This window comes from Microcaecilia unicolor, chromosome 3 (assembly GCF_901765095.1).
Source record: "Microcaecilia unicolor chromosome 3, aMicUni1.1, whole genome shotgun sequence".
Lineage (NCBI taxonomy): Eukaryota > Metazoa > Chordata > Amphibia > Gymnophiona > Siphonopidae > Microcaecilia > Microcaecilia unicolor.
In genome coordinates this window covers 451,159,307-451,183,547 of record NC_044033.1, presented here as the reverse complement: position 1 = coordinate 451,183,547, position 24,241 = coordinate 451,159,307, and the positions used below count along the sequence as shown (strand labels likewise).

General features: G+C 42.8%; 1 protein-coding gene across 1 annotated transcript in view; it reads right to left on the bottom strand.

The window, feature by feature from the left end:
* ARHGEF10 (Rho guanine nucleotide exchange factor 10) overlaps positions 1-24,241 on the bottom strand; it is a 205,784-nt gene that overhangs the window by 131,254 nt on the left and 50,289 nt on the right. The window contains exons 10-12 of the mRNA XM_030198941.1: positions 14,545-14,724; positions 10,993-11,109; positions 4,120-4,212 (exon numbers count right to left, since the gene is read on the bottom strand). Of these exons, the coding sequence (XP_030054801.1) occupies positions 4,120-4,212; positions 10,993-11,109; positions 14,545-14,724 (390 nt within the window). The remainder of the gene's footprint in view (positions 1-4,119; positions 4,213-10,992; positions 11,110-14,544; positions 14,725-24,241) is intronic.

The window sequence follows — 24,241 nt, the reverse complement described above, 5'->3', positions numbered from 1 at the left end:
CGAATAAATGTCCATGAGAGGGGAGGGGAAGGAAGTTCACTCCCTCCCCCTTGTTCTACCAAATAAAGCAGGCAAACTACGCTATTGGCCTAAACGTATGTGCATACATTTATCATTGTATGGCCATTAACAGAAGCCATTTATGAGCATAAACCTGTTTTATATGTGTACTTAGATTTTAAAATTACCACCTACAATTAGTCTGAACATCCATCCTCCTAGATCCTTTGGCCTTGATGTTTATTACCTGGCTACCCTAAAGCACCAGGATCAACCTACTGGGGTTCTGGGACATTTAAACCCGCTGATACCATGGCCAGCAGTGTCATTAGGTGGTACGTCCCTGATCCACCCTTTGTTTTGACCTTACTACCTCTCCCCCTGACTCTGCCATAAGGATGTGTTCTTTGCAAAACCTATTACTTTCCAACCACTCCCAAAGAAACGCTGCAGTCTCCAGCCGATCCCTGGTCCCCCTTTCACCTACTCATCACTAGTAATCTCTGTGCTTATCCCATGAATATTTTTATTCTTTTTTTTCTCCCGTGCAAAGTCCCATCATCCATTCTGGGAATTCATATTTTCTTCTCTATTCTTTGCTTGTTTTTTTTCATTAGTGAAACATATTTTCTGATGTTGATCCTGAGTCTACTTCCATGAAGCTTCAACTTCGTAGCATTAAAAATGAAGCTCTTCATTCCCAATCTAGCTAACATGCATGGAGATGGCTCTTCTCCTCCTATCTGAAGCTGTCATGCAATGTTTTGGTAGTGAGATAAATGGTTGTACTTTGCATTGCAGAAGCAGCTGCATGGATGTTGTGCCAACTGTTCTTAGAAACTTGAGATTTTGCTACTCCAAAACATCCCCAAGTATGCGCATTACAGAAATAGTTGAAAAGAGACTGCCAAACAGGGCCACATGCAGGTCACAATGTAAAAGAGAAAAACACGCAAAACCAGATGAAAAGTGAAAACAGAAAAAAAGATATGCTGTTCAAAAGGGAATAGTTCACAGAAAAAAAAATAAGCCTAACTAAGGGGTCCTTTTACTAAGATGCACTGAAAAATGGCCTGTGCTAGTGCAGGCATGACTTTTAGATGCGCGTAGATCCATTTTTCAGCGCGCCTGTAAAAAAAAGCCTTTTGGGTTTTGGGGCCGAAAATGGACATGCAGCAAAATAAATATTGGCGTGTGTCCATTTTGGGCCTGAGACCTAACCGCCACCCGCTGACTTAGCGGTATGGTCTCATGTGTTAACCGGGCAGTAATCGTCAGTGCGCGTACAATGCCGATTACCGCCCGGTTAGCGCCGCACGTTAGAAAGTAAAAAATATTTTCGGTCACACATAAAAAATGGAATTACTGCCCGGGTCACATGGTAGCCGGGCAGTAGTACCAAATTGACACGCGTTGTACGTGCGTAGTCGCCTAAGCGGCTTATTAAGAGGCCCCTTTGTGGTTGTTTCGTTCCCCTAAAAGCAGGAACAGAACCATACAAGGGGAGAAATACTGTGAAACTTCCTTGCTTTTTGATTTAACTGTTGTCCTTTTAGAAGAATCCGCAATGCAACGGAGAACTCGAACGCCCCACGGGAAAACACAAGTGCAGATAAAAGTGGGATGTTTGACCATGGAAAAACAAATCCTGGAAACAATAATCTTGAAAATGCTTATATGTTAAAAAGACTCGACACAACTGTTGTGTTTCGGCCGTCAGGCCTGCATCAGGAGTCTTAGACACCTGAAAGAACAGCTGATCTGTGCGAAGGATGACTAATGATATGGTAGGCAAAATGGTCTTTAAAAAGACCTTTGATTGAACGCAGCTTGTGAACAAGTCTGGTATCATAAGCATTTTCAAGATTATTGTTTCCAGGATTTGTTTTTCTGTGGTCAAACATCCCACTTTTATCTGCACTGTTGTCCTTTTAGGCATTTTTATAATGCAGCTACTACAGAAACACCCTTGCCTTCCATCGATATAAACTAACAATCAAAAACAAATAATGCCGTTGTATCGCTCCATGGTGCGACCGCACCTGGAGTATTGTGTTCAGTACTGGTCTCCGTATCTCAAAAAAGATATAGTAGAATTGGAAAAGGTACAGCGAAGGGCGACGAAAATGATAGTGGGGATGGGACGACTTTCCTATGAAGAGAGGCTGAGAAGGCTAGGGCTTTTCAGCTTGGAGAAGAGACGGCTGAGGGGAGATATGATAGAAGTGTATAAAATAATGAGTGGAATGGATCGGGTGGATGTGAAGCGACTGTTCACGCTATCCAAAAATACTAGGACTAGAGGGCATGAGTTGAAGCTACAGTGTGGTAAATTTAAAACGAATCAGAGAAAATTTTTCTTCACCCAACGTGTAATTAGACTCTGGAATTCGTTGCCGGAGAACGTGGTACGGGCGGTTAGCTTGACGGAGTTTAAAAAGGGGTTAGATAGATTCCTAAAGGACAAGTCCACAGACCGCTATTAAATGGACTTGGAAAAATTCTGCATTTTTAGGTATAACTTGTCTGGAATGTTTTTACGTTTGGAGAGCGTGCCAGGTGCCCTTGACCTGGATTGGCCACTGTCGGTGACAGGATGCTGGGCTAGATGGACCTTTGGTCTTTCCCAGTATGGCACTACTTATGTACTTATATGTACTTATCAGAGCTCAGAGTTCGTTAGCTTCAGTTACATCAAAAAAGGAAGTAGTAATAATTCTTGCTCATATATAAATTACTATACCAAAATACTACAGCATGTACAGAAATCAATAATGAACACAAAAGCAAAATAAGATTTCCTCAAAAAAATCCAAGGTGTAGAAACCAATCTATGAATACAAAATACTACTTTATTATCAAATTTCAAAATCTTCTTTTCAATCCAAACTTCTTGAAAAAATGGAATTCCAAAGACAAAAAGGAGCTAATACATCAGATCCAAGCATTTGATGAATCTTCAAAGCACCTGCTGAAGCCTAAATAATAAGCACCATAGAACTCAAAATCATCTTCTATGAATCCGACGAGACCCGTTTCGCCAATTCATAAGGCTTCGTCAGAGTCAAATATAAACAGGCATTTAATCTAAACACCAAAATATTCTCCACAAATGTTTAAGCTCAAAATTTAAAAATAAACAATATTAAAAAAAAAAAAACCACACACAGCACTTACTGAAAAAATCCTGTAAATGGCTTGGAGACTACTTCACATCTCTAAAATGGTGCTACTGACATCAGATGCCGAGCTCTGGCATTTTAAAGTTCCATCTCACATACGTCACAAATACACCCGAACAAACTTTACACAACTCACCGATTCTTACAAAAATACAGACTAATCACATACTATCCTGGTGACAAAAACGAATGCTTACAAAAATGTAGCCCATTCTAACTCAGGCTGTAATGTTTTTAATGTGAAGATCCACCGTCTTCACAATCTTGATTGTCGATCTCCAACACGTTCCCAATCAATCACAAAACAGATTGGTTTCTACACTTTGGATTTTTTTTGAGAAATTCTTTTTTTTGCTTTTGTGTTCATAAATAAATTGGTTATTACTCTATTTACCATAAACGTTTTCTTTGCTTCACGTACAATTTCTCATTCATAATAGATTTTCTCATTCATAATAGATTTTCTAAATGTTCGAAACATTTAGACATGTTAAACATCCATAGCTATCCCAGTACGTTTATGATACTGTATTGTAAAACTGGATTCTTACAACAAATTACTTTCTTATGCATTATTCTTGGTTATGTATCCAATACTGTTTATTATAAGTCACACTAAACTGAAACTTGTTTAGGATAACGTGGGATATAAATGTCACAAATAAATAAATAAATAAATTAGAAAACAGGTTGAGGGTGGGGAATAAAGCATTGAATTATACAATCATGATTCCCAAAGGAAAGTATAACAGCATTTGAGAATGTGTGAGAATTTTGAAAGTGGTGGAGAGAAAAGGAAAATAATAGAGAAAAAGAAGTGAGAGGAAAGGAAAAGACAGGGGAGGATAAGTGACACCAAAGAGTGGAGGGGGTGGGGGGGAACCAGCCGAGAGAAACAGATTAGGAGCTCTAGTCCCATTTTTCTGATATTACATACCTGAAGCAAAAGAATAAATTGTGGAAAGCGCTGGATTGGTTTCATCATTAGACCATAGAGAGTAATTCTATCAGGGCTGGACTCCTGGCACTGCTGTAATGAAAAAAATGACGTTTTCAACATCTTGGGAGATTTCAACTACTGGAGGGTTATATAACCTGAAAGTACATAATCTTGGCTGGCTCTTAACTGCTGAATATTATTGTCATGAGAACATAAAACACCATGTAATGGAATTTCTGTGCACTCACAGCACCATCCACAAAAGTAAAAACAACAAGGGAGACAACACAAACTTTAAGTGAACTTCAACACATGAGATAGTGGACATCTTCCACCACAAACCTAAGCGGTCCCAAAGATTAAAAGTTAAGACATAAACATGATGTTTTAAAGCCATATCTAGTTCTGTAACGATGACAACTTGAGGGGTTGGGGATGGGAACCAAGCCTAACACAGTCCGCAATCATTTTTTTGCACAATGAAATAACACGTATACAATGTCTCTCAGGGCTATATTAAATCTTCTTGCTGATTCTACAGAAAGCCCTTGAAAAAACAGAGGTGCAAGTCAGCAAAATTTAGTACACACTGAGCAACTTTTCAGAGTTATTTCCATGGGCTGTGTAAAATGTCACTTCAAGCAGCCTTGTGCATTTTTGTACACAGTCCTGTTGGACAGAATCTTATAGTAGGTCTTCTGACATTTCAGGCATGATTTCTAAAGCAGACCAAACCAAATCTACATGTGTAATGCTCCTTCTAACAAGGCTTGAGAACAGAGGGGGTTCCTATATAATAAACGTCAAAAAAGAACCACCCCCAGGATTTTCCCATCACCTGTCCAGAAGGATTAAAAAGACTGTGGGGCCCTTTTACTAAGCCGCGTAAGTTCCTACGCGTGCTCAACGCACAGCGATTCCGAGTTACTGCCCAACTACCGTGTGGCCCGTGCGGTAATTTCATTTTTTACAAGAGCCAGAAAATATTTTTATTTTCTGGCGCTCAGGTAGTAGTCAGCATTTTACACACGTAGAGCATTACCGTCCAGTAACCGCGTAAGACCTTACAGCTAGTTCAATGGCTGGCGGTAAGGTCTCAGACCCAAAATGGACGCGCAATAATTTTCATTTTGCTGCACATCCATTTTTGGCAAAAAAGTTTTAAAAGGCATTTTTTACAGGTGCGCTGAACAATGATTCTGTGTGTGCTCAAAACACACGTCTACACTACCGCAGGCCATTTTTCAGCGCGCCTTAGTAAAAGGGCCCCTGTGTGTTCTCTTCTCAAATTTACTCACATCTTCACTCTAAGACACTGCTGTGGCTTTCAAACTTCACAATCACTAGAATTTATTTTAGGTTGTTTGAATTGGAATAGTGACAACTGATGTCCCTCATGCCTGAAAAATTATTTTTATTACTTAGGAAGCAAAAAAGAAAAAAAAGATGTAAACAACTAATCTCACAGTAAAACCAATAAATTCACAGAGACTAATTTAGTCACAGTAAATCTATTCCCGGCTATATCATACCAAAATATTGTATGTGAAAAAGGGTGTCAGAAGTTTTTATATTCAACGTAGATGGTTATGGGACTTTCTATGGGAAGAAAGCCACCATTTAGTCTGAACCCCAAAATACAAATTCTATTATCTTGCCTGATTTTCATATGCACATTGAGTTTGTGATAATTAAGTATTCATCTGAAACAGTGCTGCCCAGAATCTTAATGATCCCAACACCAACATAATCAAAATGGCAAACATTTTTGAAAAATATGGGTGTTTCAGCATAAGAAGTTTGATTTTGGCCCCAAAAGCAGGAAGTTCCTGCTAAAACACCCTTAAAAAAAAACAAACTACATTTGCAGTTTTGATTGTGTTTTTGGGCAAGTGATTGAATTTGTGATTGAATTTGTACTGTGAGTTTTGGACAAATTGGTGGGTGTCTTCCCATACAAAGTTCTATAACCTTTTATTTTGAATATACAACTTCTGATGCCCTGGTTTCATATAACCAGGGCTGTGGAGTCAGTATACCAAACCTTCGATTCCAACTCCAACTGATATTAAGCTTCAAAATGTTTGCTCTGGATCTCTAAAGTACTGTTAAATATAACATATTTACCAGTACTTTAGATCTAGGACAAAAATATCTATCTATATAAATATATATATACATACATACATGTATACACTCGTATGTATGTATAAAATGATACATTTACCATATATTATAATGCTGTAAGTATTTATTTAGAAGCTGGAGTTGATACATTTTTACTGACTCCGACTCCACCAAATATTGCTTCCAAATCCACAGCCCTGGATATAACCAGTAATAGACTTATGACCAAATTAGTCTGTTTGTGGATTTATTATTATTTAAGATCATCTTAAAAGGATTAGGCAACATTTATACACATTTATAAGCTACTTTGGATGTGTAAATGGAAATACACATGTAAGCAGAGATTTTAGAAAAACTGTTTCTCACAGATGTATACCCATGCTTATTTTCAGGGTGCAATGTGTGGACATACTATGGGTGTGATGTGGGCCAGTTTTAAAATTATAAATGAACTTCCCATTTTAGGATGACTGTTGTAGATGGTGATTTGATCATTAGGCTTGTAGATAACTGGGTGGCTGGTGGGCATGAGGATCGCCTGGTCACTTGCCTGCCTGGTGCGAAGGTGGAGGGACCTCACGTGTCACCGAGATAGGATTTTAGATAGTGCTGGGGAGGAGCCAGCTGTCTTGGTACATGTGGGTACCAATGACATAGGAAAATGTGGGAGGGAGGTTCTGGAAGCCAAATTTAAGATCTTAGGTAGAAAGCTGAAATCCAGATTCTCCAAGGTAGCATTTTCAGAAATGCTCGCCATTCGACGCACAGGACCCAAGAGAAAGGCAGAGCTCCAAAGTCTCAATACGTGGTTGAGATGATGGTACAGGGATGAGGAATTTAGATGTGTTAAAAACTGGGCAACATTCTGGGAAATGAGAAGCCTGTTCCGAAAGGATGGGTTCCACTTTAACCAGGATGAAACCAGGTTGCTGGCATTAAATCTTAAAAAGAGGATAGAGCAGCTTTTAAACTAAAATGGGAGGGGGGGGGGAAGCTGACAGTGGCCCAGGAGTGCATGGTTTGGTGTGGAGTATCCTTGAAAGATACTACTGAAACAGGATCTTTAGGGAATCTCGATAGAGAGGTTTCAATAATGGTGAAAGAAATCCAGGAGTGTTTATTGGGAGAACAGAGTAAAGGATGCAAATTGTCCCCGTTAACTTCGAAGCAGCTTGTAGAAGCAAAGAAAAAACACAATTTGAAGTATCCATATACAAACCCTAGAAGTCGAAAAAATAAGATGGGAGAGTTGGAATATACAGGCATCTCAGAGACCTGGTAGGAGGACAATCAATGGAACACTGTGTTATCAGGGTACAAATTATACTGAAATGATAGAGTGGATCAAATTGAAGGGGGAGTTGAGCTATATGTTAAAAAGGGAACTGAGTCAAACAAAATAAATATTCTACATGAAACAGATAGCAGTATGGAATCCTTGTGGATAGAAATTCCATGTGTGAAGGGAAAGATTATATTGGTAGTGCTGTGCTATCGTTCTCCAGGAAAACGAACAGACAGATGAAGAAATGTTTACAGAAATTAGGAAAGCTGGCAAATTGGGCAACATTATAATAATGGGTGATTTTAATGACTCCAATATTGACTGGATATAGTAACGTGGAGGGGCATAATCAAATGGGGTGCCCAAGTTCTCCTGAAGGCGTCCTCGCAGGACATCCCGCGAAGGGGCGGGAAAACCCGTATTATCAAAACAAGATGGGCGTCCATCTTTCATTTCCATAATATGGTCGGGGACACCCAAATCTCAACATTTAGGTCGACCTTAGAGATGGTTGTCCCCGGTTTTCAGCGATAATGGAAACCGAGGAAGCCCATCTCAAAAATGACCAAATGCAAGCCCTATGGTCGTGGGAGGAGCCAGCATTCGTAGTGCACTGGTCCCCCTCACATGTCAGGACACCAACCGGGCACCCTAGCGGGCACCGCAGTGGACTAATTGATGCACTAACTGAACGGAAAAAGCCCTTCCCTTACCGATCCCTTAGCGATTCGGAAAGGAACGGGCATACATGAAGGAAATCGCATGCAAATGAGCTCCTTCCTAAGGAGGGGAAGCCAGTGCAGAGCAGCCAAGCATTATGCATGGCTGCTCTGCGCATGCCAAAGACGGCTTCATACATGCAGACAAGCTGCGTGTATAATAGCCGTCTACAACCATAAATAAATTGCCATCTACAATCTTAGAAAAATACAAGTCCAGGTGAAAATGTCCAAGTGCTCATCAGGGACGTCTATTTTTATTTTTTTTTTTAGAGAATGGGTGAGGGATGTCCTTCGCTATGCCTCCATCCCTGCGATGGCAGTTGAGGACGTCCAAAATGTGGATGTTTCTGTGAGAAGGATGTCCATGCCTGGATATTTCTATGAGAAGGATGTCCATGCCTTTGCTATTCCTCTGACACCCCCTTTATTTATTTGGATTACAAGTAGCAGCAGTGAGATTTGAACCAGCCACCTCTGGATTGCAAGACCAGTGCTCTAACCACTAGGCCACTCCTCCACTCCACTCCCTTAAAATTTGTCCTTCCCTGTGGGGGGGGGGGGGGGGGGGGGCAGTTCAGGACATCCAAAATGTTTGAAAGAAGGACGTCCACGCCTTCGCTATGCCTCCGCTGACACACACATACCTCCTCCCCCAGGGACCTGCATACTGCTACGATGGACCTGAGTATGACATTTCAGGCTGGCAAAAAAAGTTTTTAAAGATGTTTTTCTCGGGGTGGGAGGTGGTTAGTGACCACTGGGGGAGTCAGGGGAGGTCATCCCAGATTCCCTCCAGTGGTCATCTGGTCAGTTCGGGCACCTTTTTGAGGCTTGGTCGTAAGTAAAAATGGACCAAGTAAAGTCGCCCAAGTGCTCGTCATTATCGCTTAAGGATGCCCATGTGTTAGGCACGCCCCAGTCCCGCCTTCGCTACTTCTCCGACACGCCCCCGGGAACTTTGGTCGTCCCCGCGACGGAAAGCAGTTGGAGATGCCCAAAATCGGCTTTCGATTATGACGATTTGGGTGACCCTGAGAGAAGGACGCCCATCTCCCAATTTGTGTCGAAAGATGGGTGCCCTTCTCTTTCGAAAATAAGTCTGAAAGTAACACCATGACGGCAAATTAAGACTTGTAAAGTCCATCCAACCTGCCCAATAAGATAAATTCATTACATAAGGTATGATGTGATATTTCATATGATCTTGATTTGTCCAAACCATTTTCAGGGCATAGACCGTAGAAGTCTGTCCAGCACTGTCCTTATTCTAAAATTTCTGAAGTTGTCATTGAAGCCCCTGGAATGCTCCACTCCAGCCCATCCACGTCTATTCAGCCACGATCAGGGCACAGACCGTAGAAGTTTGCCCAGCACTGGCCTTGTTCTCTAACTTCTGAATGTTAGATCAGGGAGTGCTAGAAAGGTAAAATTCTTAGATGTAATAAACGACTGCTTCTTGGAGCAACTGGTCCAAGAACCAACAAGAGGGGGAGCTATTTTAGATCTAGTCCTTAGTGGAATGCAGGGCATGGTTTGTGAGGTAACAGTGTTGGATCCGCTGGGAAACAGTGATCTTATATGGATATTCAGTAAAGCCATACCGAATAGTTTTAATATTCGGCCAAATACAAATAATGAAAAATATTATTCAGCCGACTACTAATGCCGAATACAAATAATGGGTATTGAGCTTTAACATAACAAATAATAAAAGAAGCAACATGAAATCAGAGATCAAGTGTTTATTTCAGTAAGGTTTAGCACAGTAACATCCTGGACTCAAATTTAAATCACTATTCGGCCGAATACAAATACTGAATTTGGGGCCAAATCGAATCTAATATGAATATCAGTACAGCCCTAATATTCAGCACTAGCCACTAGCCAGATAGTGATGCAGAACATCTGGATATTTCTTGGCCACTGCAGCCAGGGTTTAAAAAAAAAATGCTGATCAATATGAATGAATACTGACATGCTAGTGTTAAAATGGTTAACCATTTAAATAATATATATCCATAGCAAAGGGTCCTTTTACTAAGGTGCGCCGAAAAATGGCCTGCGCTGGTGTAGACACGTGTACTGGATGCTTGCAGGTCCATTTAAGGCCTTTTTTTCGCTGAAAATGGACGTGCGGCAAATAAAAAATGGCGCGTGTCCATTTTTGGCCTGAGACCTTACCGCCACCCATTGACTTAGTGGTAAGGTCTCAAGCGTTAACCGGGCAGTAATGGTCTACATGCGTAGAATGCTGATTACCGCCCGGTTTCTGCCGTGCACCGGAAAATAAAAATTATTTTTTGGTGTGTGTAGCGGACGCGTGTAAAAATGAAAATTACTGGACTTTCATTTTGGAACTGTTCTCTTTCTTTGACAGAGCCGGTTTGAATTTCTAGCCAACTCTTTATTTTCTCCAACCTGTGGAGGGGAGTTTGTTTTTGCTGCTGTAACTGATTTGTGAAAGCTGGAATAACTTAAGAGTAACTCACCAGTGGAAGCTCAGGTTGTATTCTGTTGAGGAAAAGTTAATAAACTGTTACCCTTCTGAGAAGGAAGCAAGTTGCAAATTTATGTTGGGAGAATAAGGGGATTGACAGCACCAGAACCAGAACCTTGACAACCTCACTCAGAAACTGCATTTTAGGCAAATCACAATTCATAGTCTGCTATTCTCTCCCCAACTTTTTTTTGTTGTTTTATTGTATTCACTCAAACACAAAACAGTGTGCTCACCTTCAAAAATTCAAGAAAAGCTGGTTTCATGGCACACGATTTCCTGAGAACTCCAACTGCTGTACTGAAGTTATTGACATACTCGCTGTATGCATCTAGCACCATAGATTTAGAAAACTGAAAGACAGAGAAGATGTATTAACAATTTTTTTAACAAACTCTGGGGGCCCTTTTACTAAAGCTTAGCAAGCACTAACAGACCTTAGCGTGCGTTAAATGCTGCATGTCCTATTTTATACCTATGAGCCATGTGGCACTTAGCACATGCTAAGCCTTAGTAAAACGGCCCCTCTGTATACCTAAAATGAAAATATTTTCAGGTACGGAAAATCTATTCTGTGGTCATTTTTCAACCCATGTCTCTTAAGTCCCATCATAGTAGATGAGGGCATATAAAACTAATTGACACAACCAGTCTTCCCAATTATAAGGTGATCACCAGCCTTTTAAATTGCTTTACATTTGCTCGGACTATTGATCTGCTGTGGTATTTTGTACAAGTATACTGGTGGATGCTGCTAAAGATATAGCTCAGTTGTTATCTGTAGAATACATATGAGATATCAATCCTTACCAAAGTTCTTGGTGTAGATTTACATAACCACATTTCAACATTAGAATATGCTAATGTTATTAATGTGGGACATACAGTAAATGAATGATATTAGCACACGATAATGTCTTTTAGTAAATCGATCCTTTTATGTTGTCTTCCTATCATCTCTGGAAGCATGAGTACTATATGCTCCAGAGTTTGACTGTTTCCAGCTTCCAGCTCACCCTGATTAAGAAGCCTGCGTGAAGCCTCAGAGATAGGAGGGGAGATGGAGGAGAGTAGCTAAAGAGAGCTGCCAAGGAGAAAGAGACAGCAGGAGAAAGAGTCAAGGAAGAACAGAATGGACTAGGACCCAGCTGGTCAGGCTCCCCAGAAAGGGGGTATATAACCTGAGAGAAGAAATGGACAGCCTGAAAGAAGCTAGTCAACCTTGCATTGTTGCTCTGTAATTTGGGTGGACTGGTGGAGCCCTAGGCACCTTACTAAGGTGGGTCTTCAGCTACCATGTGGGTCTGAGAAAAAGAGAGAGCATGGGTATAGTTCCCTGGAAGTCAGCTGCAGGAAAAGGTCCGTTTCTCAGCCTGCAAGAATTCTCAGCTACCATCTGGGAATGGGAGGAAGAAAGAGCAGGGCTGAGGCTCTCTGGGGGCCAGCTAGAAGAAAGGCTGTGTTCTGTAGCCTGCAGAAATGAGCACTGGACAGGTTTTTCCCTAGACCTGGGAGTTGAGAGTATGAAGCCTGGGTTGCTGTGAAGCTGATAAGAACTGAATTTGTTTTCTTTTTTTCATTGAGATTTCTTTGACCAGAGAGCTGCACTGACCATGTTCTACTTATTACTTCACTATCAATTAAAATGCTCATGTTGACATTGTTAGTATACTATCGGGCTTATTTTCAAAAGAGAAGGACGCCCATCTTTCGACACAAATCGAAAGATGGACGTCCTTCTCACAGGGTCGTCTAAATTGGTATAATCAAAAGCTGATTTTGGACATCCCCAACTGCTTTCTGTTGCAGGGACGGCCAAAGTTCACGGGGGCATGTTTGAGACATAGCGAAGGCGTGACTTGGGCACGCCTAACACTAGGACGTCCTCGACCCATAATCTAAAGAAACAAGGAAGTCCCTGACGAACACTTGGACGACTTTACCTGGTCGTGTTTTTCTTACGACCAAGCCACAAAAAGGTGCCTGAACTGAGCAGATGACCACTGCAGAGAATCGGGGATGACCTCCCCTTACTCCCCCAGTGGTCACTAACCCCATCCCACCCTCAAAAAACATCTTTCAAAATATTCTGTGCCAGCCTCAGATGTCATATTCAGGTCCATCACAGCAGTATGCAGGTCCCTGGAGCAGTTTTACTGGGTGCAGTGCACTTCAGGCAAGCGGACCCAGCCCCATCCCTCCCCCCCCCCCCCCCCCCCCCCCGCTACCTGTTACGTTTGTGGAGGAAACAGCGAGCTCTCCAAAACCCACTACAAACCCACTGTACCCACATCTAGGTGCCCCCCTCACCCGTAAGGGCTATGGTAGTGGTGTACAGTTGTAAGTAGTGAGTTTTTTGGGGGTGTTGGGGGGCTCAGCACACAAGGTAAGGGAGCTATGTACCTGGGAGCAATTTATGAAGTCCACTGCAGTGCCCTCTAGGGTGCCCGGTTGGTGTCCTGGTATGTCAGGGGGACCAGTGCACTACAAATGCTGGCTCCTCCAATGACCAAATGGCTTGTATTTGGTCGTTTCTGAGATGGACGTCCTTGGTTTCCATTATCGCTGAAAATCAGAAACGACCAAGTCTAGGGACGACCATATTTCAGGATTTGGACGTCCCTTACCATGTTATCGAAACAAAAGATGGACATCCATCTTGTTTTGAAAATATGGGTTTCCCCGCCCCTGGATCAGGATGTCCTGCAAGGACGTCCAAATCAAAACGAGGACGTCCCTTTCGATTAGGCCCCTCCACGCCATACTTTGCATTATTTAAATATTTTTACTGCTGTATTTGCCATTGCTCATGTTTGATCTATTCTTACTGTACACTGCCTTGAGTGAATTCCTTCAAAAAGGGAAAGGGAAATGGGACTTAATATACTGCCTTTCTGAGGTTTTTGCAACTACATTCAAAGCAGTTTACATATATTCAGGTACTTATTTTGTACCAGGGGCAATGGAGGGTTAAGTGACTTGCCCAGAGTCACAAGGAGCTGCAGTGGGAATTGAACTCAGTTCCCCAGGATCAAAGTCCACTGCACTAACTACTAGGCTACTCCTCCACTCCAAAAAGGCAGTAAATAAATCCTAATAAATAAATAAATACTTTGAAAGCAGGGGAATGGGAGAAAAGCCTCCCCTCATGTCTGGACATTTGTTTGGAACCTATATGGACTTTTATTGGGAACTGTTCTCTTTATTTCACAGAGCCAGTTTGAATTTCTAGCCAACCCTATATTTTCCCCAGCCTGCTGTTTTGTGGCGGGAAGTTTCTTTTTGCTGCTGTAACTGTTTTGTGAACACTGGCAATGCTTTTGAACTAAAATAAAACCTGTTATGTAACGTGTGCAGCCCTGAAGACTTGAGTACATAAATTGCTTTCCCAGTGAAGACACTGTTAATCTATCTGCTGGCTGTCTTCTTGTATTCTGGCCTAAGTTACTACAGAGTTAAACTATCTGCTAACTGCCCTGCTGTGTTTTATAGGTGTTCAAGTGCACCTTTCAGCCTACTCAATACAAATATATAAAACGTGAGAGCATATCTGGTTATAACAACATATAAACCATAATATATATAGCCAGTATTTTTAATGTTTTGTGTTTTACACTCCTGAGGCAGGCCTGTGGCCAAAACACAGATCTGTGTCGAGTCTTTAATAACAAAATTATTCAGACACCAGACTGTTGTCTTGGTCTCTTGAGTCATTGGCCCACTTATCTGCCCTGGGATACAGTCTCACTCAGCTTAATGAAATACTTTTAATCAGCCAGGTTACTTACAGAGGCAACAAAGACATCGCCAATCATTTCGGCAGAATCCCATTCAGACACCCGGCTAGCCAGCGCAATCTGGAACAACGAATGGCACTGAAGAATTTCCTTAACTCGATAAAAGACCATTTTTATTTTTCTTTCGCTTAGCAACTTCGGTTCCATGTCCGTCAGTGGCTTCTCATATTGCTGAGGAAATAGGAAAATAAAATGAAACATATTCATCAAAAGTGGACAAAACTCTGGCACACTGGATCTTTGAGGTTTCTGGGACAAGTGTAGTATGGGAAAATTAGGTTCTTACCTTGGTAATTTTCTTTCCTTTAGTCATAGCAGATGAAGCCATTACGTATGGGTTATGTCCATCAACCAGCAGGGGAGATAGAGAGCACGCAAACTTTCACAGTGCCCTCTTGGCCAGCTAGCTCCACTGCCTCTTCAGTATTTGAAGCTTCCAAAGCAGTATGGCAAACCGCAATGGGAATCACAAGAGCTTTCCTCACAGCGAACGATGGCCCATCACAAGGGCATGAACTCATAAAGGAGGGAATGCACATCCTCCTGGAGGGAATAAACTCATCCTTATTGTATAAGTGGAGGGGAACACACGCGCCTCCTGGAGGGAATCACACATCCTCCCAACACACTGGAGGGAATGAACTCATCCTCCTATTTATAGAACTGGAGGGGAACACACGCGCCTCCTGGAGGGAATGAACACATCCTCCTAAATTTAAACTGAACATGAATCCTGAAGATTGTTTTCCAACTTTCTCCCAAGGAAGGAACTTCAGGAAATTAGAACAGAACCTGAAAAACAGATTCACAGCATACAGACAATCATACAGGGAGGGCTCATGGCTTCATCTGCTATGACTAAAGGAAAGAAAATTACCAAGGTAAGAACCTAAATTTCCCTTCCTTGTCATCAAGCAGATGAAGCCATTACGTATGGGATGTAACAAAGCAATCCCTAGATAGGGTGGGAACAAGCCACACCACGCGCTAGCACTTGTACACCAAAACGCGCATCCCTCCTGGCAGCCACATCCAGCCTGTAATGTCGGGCAAAGGAGAGCTTAGAAGCCCATGTTGCTGCACTGCATATCTCTTGAAGAGAGAGTGCTCCAGTTTCAGCCCAAGAGGAAGAAATCGCTCTAGTAGAATGTGCCTTAAAGGCTACAGGCGGAACCCTGCCGGCCAGCAGATAAGCTGAAAAGATCGTTTCTTTGAGCCAGCGGGCAATAGTGGCTTTAGACGCTGGAGACCCTCTGCGAGAACCGGATAGCAAAACAAACAGATGATCAGAAGTCCTGAAAGAGTTAGTAACTCGCAGATATTGCAGCAGAGTCCTGCGCACATCCAAAAGGTGCAGCTGCCCAAAAGATTCTGGAAACTCTTCCTCTGAAAAAGAGGGCAAGAAAATAAGCTGGTTTAAGTGAAAGGCTGAAACCACCTTAGGCATAAAGGAAGGCACGGTCCGAACCGTGACTCCGGACTCTGAAAATTGCAGAAATGGGTCTCTACAGGACAGCGCCTGGAGCTCTGACACCCGTCTCGCCGAGGTAATGGCCACCAGAAAAACGGCCTTCAGTGTCAAGTCTTTCTCCGATGCTCGCCGAAGCGGCTCAAAAGGAGATGCCTGCAGGGTTTTCAAAACTAGCCCCAGGTTCCAAGCTGGACAGGGTGCTCGCACTGGAGGTCGGAGCCGAAGCACCCCTCTAAGAAACCGTGCCACATCTGGGTGAGCAGCCTGTGAAGGGGACAGGTGATTTTTGGCCATATTGACGACCCAGCCTAGAGATTGCAGTACTGAGACCACTCTGGCTGTAGCTTGTAAGCTCTCTGATGCAGAGTCTGCTCTGATGAGCCAGTCGTCTAGGTACGGGTGAACCCTGATACCTTCTCGCCTGAGAAAAGCAGCTACTACCACCATTACCTTCGAAAAGGTTCGGAAAGCTGTGGCGAGGCCAAAAGGCAAGGCCCTGAACTGGAAATGTTTTCCCAACACCGCAAACCTCAGAAACGTCTGGTGCGGGGGCCAAATCGGTATGTGCAAGTAAGCTTCTTTCAGGTCTAGAGACGTGAGAAACTCTCCTGGCTGAACCGCCACAATGGCGGAGCACAGGGATTCCATGTGGAAATGCCGCACTCTCAGGGACTTGTTCACTTCTTTTAAGTCCAGAACAGGGCGAAAGGACCCACCTTTTCGCGGCACCACAAAGTAGATGGAGTATCGGCCGCAGCCTTGCTCGGCGGGAGGCACCGGGGTCACTGCCCCTAACTGAATCAGACCTTGTAAAGTCTCCTCCACCGCCGCCCGCTTGACGGCAGAACCGCATCGGGACTCCACAAACACGTCTCTTACTGGGGCGTTGAATTCTATTCTGTATCCATCTCTGATCAGGTCCAGAACCCACTGATCTGAGGAAATCTTGGCCCACTCCTCGACAAAGAGGGAAAGCCGTCCTCCGATGACAGGCATCGAGGAGAGGGCCTGCGCACCATCATTGAGAGGGTCGCCCCTGAACTCCTGGTCTTGAGCCACCGGCTGCGGAACGCTTGTCCAAGCAAAAGGAGTTCCTCTGCTGACCACGGGCACATGAAGTGAACCCAGCAGAACGCCCCGGGCGGTACCTTCTAGCTTCACGGAAGCGAGGTCTGTACGAGGAGTGGACCGCCTGGCCCTTAGAGGAAGGCCTCTGCCTATCTTCGGGCAAGCGCTGGGGTTTTGGATCACCCAGGCCTTTCACAATTTTCTCTAACTCCTCGCCAAATAGGAAAAGTCCTTGAAAAGGCAAGTTCACCAACCTTTGCTTAGAGGCCATGTCCGCTGCCCAGTGTCGTAGCCACAGATGACGGCGAGCCGCCACTGCTACTGCCATTTGTTTAGCCAAAGCTCTGACAAGGTCATAAAGGGCATCAGCCAGAAAGGACAAGGCCACCTCCATCCGCGGAGCCACATCCAAGAAGGGCTCCGCTCCATCTCCGGGCTGAGCCACTGCCTGTTGCAGCCAAGCTAGGCAGGCTCTCACAGCATAACAGCTGCATGCAGACGCCCGAACAGTGAGACCTGCAATTTCAAAGGACCGTTTCAACGCTGTTTCCAGCCTATGGTCTTGAACATCCTTCAGGGCAACACCTCCTTCAACAGGGAGGGTAGTACTCTTTGTCACCGCAGTGACTAGGGCATCCACTGTAGGCATTTGAAAACGAGCCATATGTCCCTCACGCAGAGGGTATAACTGCCCCATAGCCCTGGAAACTCTCAAAGGTCCCTCGGGGTCAGCCCACTGAGCCGAAACAAGCTCTAGGATGGAGTCATGCAAAGGGAAGGCCCGAGCAGCTTTCTTGGTACTAGCCATCCTGGGATTACCCGAGGAGGCCATGCCACTGTCAGGATCTTCAATCGAGAGGGCCTGCAGGGTATCTGAAATAAGCGCTGGCAGCTCATCACGGTGGAAAATCCTCACCGCGGAGGGATCATCCAGATCCTGTGGTAAATCCGCACCTGACTCTGGTTCCTCAGACCAAGAACGTCTGTCAGAGTTCTCCGAATCCTCACACCCTGACCACGGGGGGGAAAAAGGTGCACCACAATCTGAAGGGGAATTAACCCTTCTGCGCTTATCTTTAGGCCAAGCATCCGGGAAAAAAGCCTCACTGGGCAGTCCCAGGCCAGAATCCATCGGGGGGGGGGGGGGGGGCAATCAGAGGAGCCTCAGGCGACCCTTGAGGAAGGGCTCTTTTCATCATGTATGCTTTATGCAGCAAAAGCACAAAATCCGTGGAGAAAATCTCACCCTGGGCACCCAAATCCTTTCCGGTGCTAGCCACTCCTGAAATAACCTCATCTCGAGGTGCCCCACCCGGCTCAGGTCTCTCCTTGTCCACGGTGGCCGCGCCATGCGGTGTAAGCAAAATGGCGCCCGCTGCCAGCTCAGAGCGGGAAGAAACATCGCTCGCCATGCTCGGGCCGGCTCCTACGCCAATACAGCACGATTTACAGAGCCCTGCTGCTGATTTGCGCTTGCCACAAGTGGAACAGAGCTTTACATTGTCCGCAGCCATCGCCGAAAAACGGCGGTAAAATCCAAAATCGCCCCGATCGCGGGCCCACCCCGGAGGAGTTGGAAAACACTCTTACCTCAAAGGATCTAGTGTACAACTACGATCCTGCTGAAAATCAGGTCAAAAACCTCTGTTCCAGCGTCTCTGCGTTTAAAAACGCGACGCAACATTTTTTTTTTTTAAGCTGTGAGGAAAGCAGAGGTATTGAAGACTCCGGAGGCTCAGATGAGTGGGAAAGGCAGGGAAAGGGCGAACCTATATGCCTGCATCCACTGTTGGTGGGTAAGGACAGGGAAAGCCAGGCAATATGTCCACATCCACAGAGGTATGGGTAAGGCAGGGAAAGGGCTAACCTATGTGCCTTTAAAGTGAAGCTGCTATAGCCTCCAACACCCCGGTTAACAACTGGCAAGCCAGGAACCACCTCCCGGCAGATTTTTCTGGAGCTCGAACAAGCTGCAGCCACCCTGCGAAGGAAGATAGAGAATACTGAAGAGGCAGTGGAGCTAGCTGGCCAAGAGGGCACTGTGAAAGTTTGAGTGCTCTCTATCTCCCCTGCTGGTTGATGGACATAACCCATACGCAATGGCTTCATCTGCTTGATGACAAGGAATGTAATCTTACTTCAATAATCCTAGACCACAGGCTGACTCTCAGCACATTAAGTATTAAATGAGGTCACCATGGGAATAAATCTGTGAAACACAAATATAGCGCTGCTTTTTAACTACTTTTCAAGCAACTTCAGAAATGTAGATGTTCCTAAATAGGTCTTGCTACAGCATCAAAATTTTTAACAAGAATTGTGACAAAATACTGTCAAGTTCAAAGATTTAAACAGCATTTCTAACCCCTTTTGTTGAACATATTTGTTCACACTAAGATACTGTACATAGGGATTGACCAGACACAAAATCAGAAACTCACTCCTCTATTACAATCAGAGTGATTAGCACAGTGCATTTCAGTCAAGCATTCAAAATGTTAACTAGAATATATCTCTATCAAAATAACACGCATAGAGAGTAGATGATGAAAAGTTTAGAAAGATCTACTGGGAAGTAGAGCTGGGTTCTAATCCTCTATCACACATAATGCTTTGATCTCAGCCAAGTCCCTCAGGGGCCCTTTTACTAAGGTGCACCTACGTGCGTCAAATTTGAACTACCACCCAGCTACTGCATGCCCCGGGCTGTAATTCTATTTTTGATGCGCATACCAAACACACGGCAGAAAATATTTTCTATTTTCTACCACGTGGCGCTAACCGGGTGGTAATCGGCAGTGTAAGTACGATGACGATTAAGGCCCAGTTAACATGTAAGACCTTACCGCTAGTCAATGGGTGGCGGTAAGGTCTCAGGCCCAAAATGGCGTGCGCTCATTTTAATTTTGCCGCACAACCATTTTCGGCCACAAAAAAAAGACCCTTTTTGCAGGCACGCTGAAAAATGGACCTGCACGTGTCCAATACACACACTTACACCAGTGCAGGCCATTTTCAGCACAACTTAGCAAAAGGGTCCCTTAATCTGCTCTGCCTCAGATACACTCTTAGAAGGTAATCTCTCTAACACATCAATATAATTCTATGTAATGTGCCCTAATTTAGAGAACTATACAAATATACAAATAGCAAATCAAATCCTATTGCTCATAATTGAATTTCCTTATGAAGCAAAAAGTATAAAACTAGACGACGTTCCATGAAGATGTAAGAGATCTACCTGTACCAGAAATGGTTTTCAAGGGTGACGATGTGGAAGAACTGAAATCTCAGTAAACCTGGAAGATGTACTGAGCCAAATCGATAAATTAAAGAGTAATAAATCTCCTGGACAATATGGTATGTACCACAGGGTATTAAAAAAAACTCTAACATGGAACTGCTGATCTGCTGTTAGTGATCTGTGACTTGTCATTATAATTGTCCGTAGTATCTGAAGATTGGAGGGTTGCTGATTTTTAAAAAGGATTTCAGGGGTGATCTAGGCAATTACAGACCGGTAAGCCTGACTTCAATGTCAGGCAGAATAAGGGAAACTATTATAAAGAATAAAATACGTGGTTTAATGGTATAGAGTCAACATGGATGCAGCCAAGGGAAGTCTTGCCTCACCAATTTGCAACATTTCTTTGACGGTTTGAATGAACATAAGGATAAAGGTGAGCCGGTTAATGTATCTACATCTTCAGAAAGCTTTTGACAAAGCCCCTCATGAGAGACTCCTGAGGAAATTTTTAAAAACCATGGGATAGGAGGAAATGCTCTGTTGGAGATTATGAACTGGTTAATGGATAGAAAACAGAGGGAAGGGTTCAATGGCCAATTTTCTAAAGTGGAGGACGGTGAATAGTGGATTGCTGCAGGGATCTGTACTGGGACCAATGCTACTTAACATATTTATAAATGATCTGGAAATCACAACGACAAGTGAGGTGATTAAATCTGCAGATGACAGAAAACTATTCAAAGTTGTTAAAACATGAGGACTGTGAAAAATTGCAGGAAGACCTCAGGAAGTTGAAAGACTGGGCATCCAAATGGCAGATGAAATTTAATGTGGACAAATGCAAAGTGATGCACATTGGAAAGAATAATCCAAATCATAGTTACTTGATACCACAGTTCAAATTAGGGGACAATACACTGAAATCTTCTGTCCAGTATGCAGTGGCAGCCAAAAAAGCAAATAGGATGCTAGGAATTATTAGGAAACAGATGGAAAATAAGATTATTATAACACCTCTGTATCACTCCATGGTGTGATCTCACCTTGAGTATTGCGTGCAGCTCTGGTCACCATATCTCAAAAGAAGATGCAGTTGAATTAGAAAAGATTTAAAGAAGGACAACCAAAATGATAAAGAGGACGAAATTCCTCTCATATGAGGAAAGACTATAGAGGTTAGGGCTCTTCAGCTTGGAAAGAGGTTTACAAAATCCTGAGTGGTATAGAATGAGTAAAAGTGAATCAATGTTTTACTCTTTCAAAAAGTACAAAGACTAGGGGACACTCAATGAAGTTACATGGAAATACTTTTAAAACGAATAGGAGGGAATATTTTTTTCTCTCAATGAATAGTTAAGCTCTGGAATTCGTTGCCAGAGGATTGGTTACAGCGGTTAGCATATCTGGATTTAAAAAAAGGTTTGGAGAACTTTCTAGAGGAAAAGACCATAATCTGCTATTGAGATAGATATGGGTTAAATGATCAGTATTCTCAATGGAGAAGAGTAGATAGTGGGGCTCCCCAAGGGTCTGTGCTGGGACTGCTGCTTTTTAACGTATCTATAAATGATCTAGAGATGGGCATAATTAGTGAAGTAGTTACATTTGCTGATAACACAGTCATTCAAAGTTGTTAAATCGCAAGAGGATTGTGAAAAATTACAAAAGGACCTTACAAAACTGGGAGACTGGGCATCCAAATGGTAGATGATGTTTAATGTGAGGAAGTGCAAAGTGATGCACGTGGGAAAGAGGAACCCAAACTATACCTATGTGATACACATTAGTAATCACCACCAAGGAAAACAATCAAGGTATCATCGTTGATGATATGTTAAAACTCTCTACTCAGTGTTCTTCGGCAGCTAAGAAAGCAAATAATTCTATTAGGAAAAGAATGGAAAACAAAAAGAAGAATGTTATAATGACTTTGTATCACTCCTTGTGACCGCACCTCAAATACTGTGTGCATTTCTGGTCACTGCATCTCACAAAAGATACAGAGGAATTAGAAAAGGTATAGAGAAGGGTGACAAAAAATGATAAAGGGGATGGATGACTTTTCTATGAGGAAAGGCTAAAGTGGATAAGGCTCTTCAGCTTGGAGAAGAGACAGCTGAGGAGAGATATGATAGAACTCAATAAAATATTGAGAGAATGGGACAGGTAAATATGAATAGCTTGTTTACTCTTTCCAAAAATACTAGGACTAGGGGAAATGCAATGAAGCTACTAACCAGAGTAACAAACAGGAGAAAATATTTCTTCACTCAGTGAGTAATTAAACTTTGGAATTTGTTCTCAGAGAATGTGGTAAAAGCAATTAGCTTAGCAAGGTTTACAGAAGGTTTGGATAATTTTCCTAAAAGAAATGTCCATAAGCCATTATTAAGACGGACTTGGGGAAAATCCACTGTTTATTTCTAGGATAAGCAGCTAAAATGTATTGTACTTTTTTGGGGATCTTGCCAGGGACTTGTGATCTGGATTGGCCACTGTTGGAAACATGATACTGGCCTTAGAACATAAGAATTGCCATACTGGGAAAGACCGAAGTTCCACCACGCCCAGTATCCTCTTTCCAATAGTGGCCAATCCAGGTCACAAGTACCTGGCAAGATCCCAAAAGAGTACAATACGTTTTATGCTGCTTATCCTTGAAATAAATAGGGAGAGCTAATTGACTCAGCAGCAATGTATTGAAAGTATATACCTATATATAAGTATAAGTATAAAGGGCGTCTCATCCAGTCACAACGACACTTGTATGCGTCAGGCTTTTGTTGAGCCTACATATTCGTGACAAAATGTAATCATTGACCGCCCCCAACCACCTGTGATGCACCAGAATTGTTTGCTGTGCGGTTCCTTATATTAAATTCTTATTGTGTGTGCTTCAATAACACATTATAACCATCACTCTTTTTTTTATGTGATTTTTTCTCTGGTGCATTCACGGGGTTTAAAGTCTTTCCTTACAATACTAATTGTGCTAATACTCGAGGTGGTAACATTGACAGGTTACTTTTACAAAGAGAGGCACGATGGATATATCGCCTCAATACAGTAGAACCGTATGGCCTCAATGCTTTCTTACATTGGGCATGTTTCTTTTAAGATCGGTGACATATAACTGATCCATACGTCATTATTGAGAGGTGGAGCTTCTTGGCTTTTAAAAACCAAACATCAGCGCCATTTTTTTCAGCAGATACTGCCGACATAGAACTCTGATAAAGTGAGACCGGACGCTATTCACTCACACGGTATGTTCAATACTAACTTAGAGCTATTGCTTTATTGATTAAATGTACATGTTCTCCATCTCTTATAGATTGATGCCTATCGCCCTTGACAAAGCAAATATTAGCGAAACAGGCTCCTGTCGGGTGGCATTAATTCCGGAGATCTGAACAAGCTTCATTAGTGAAGTCTGAGGGTACAACAATCGTTAGACTGAAAACAAATCAAGAACCCACAGCTTCCAAGGATATTTGAGATAAGTTTTCACTTGTCCGTTACATACTGTTTTATTTGACTTCAACAGCACAATTAGTATTGTAAGGAAAGACTTTAAACCCCGTGAATGCACCAGAGAAAAAATCACATAAAAAAAAGAGTGATGGTTATAATGTGTTATTGAAGCACACACAATAAGAATTTAATATAAGGAACCGCACAGCAAACAATTCTGGTGCATCACAGGTGGTTGGGGGCGGTCAATGATTACATTTTGTCACGAATATGTAGGCTCAACAAAAGCCTGACGCATACAAGTGTCGTTGTGACTGGATGAGACGCCCTTTATACTTATACTTATATATAGGTATATACTTTCAATACATTGCTGCTGAGTCAATTAGCTCTCCCTATTTAATTTGTGTAAATTACAACAACCCTAA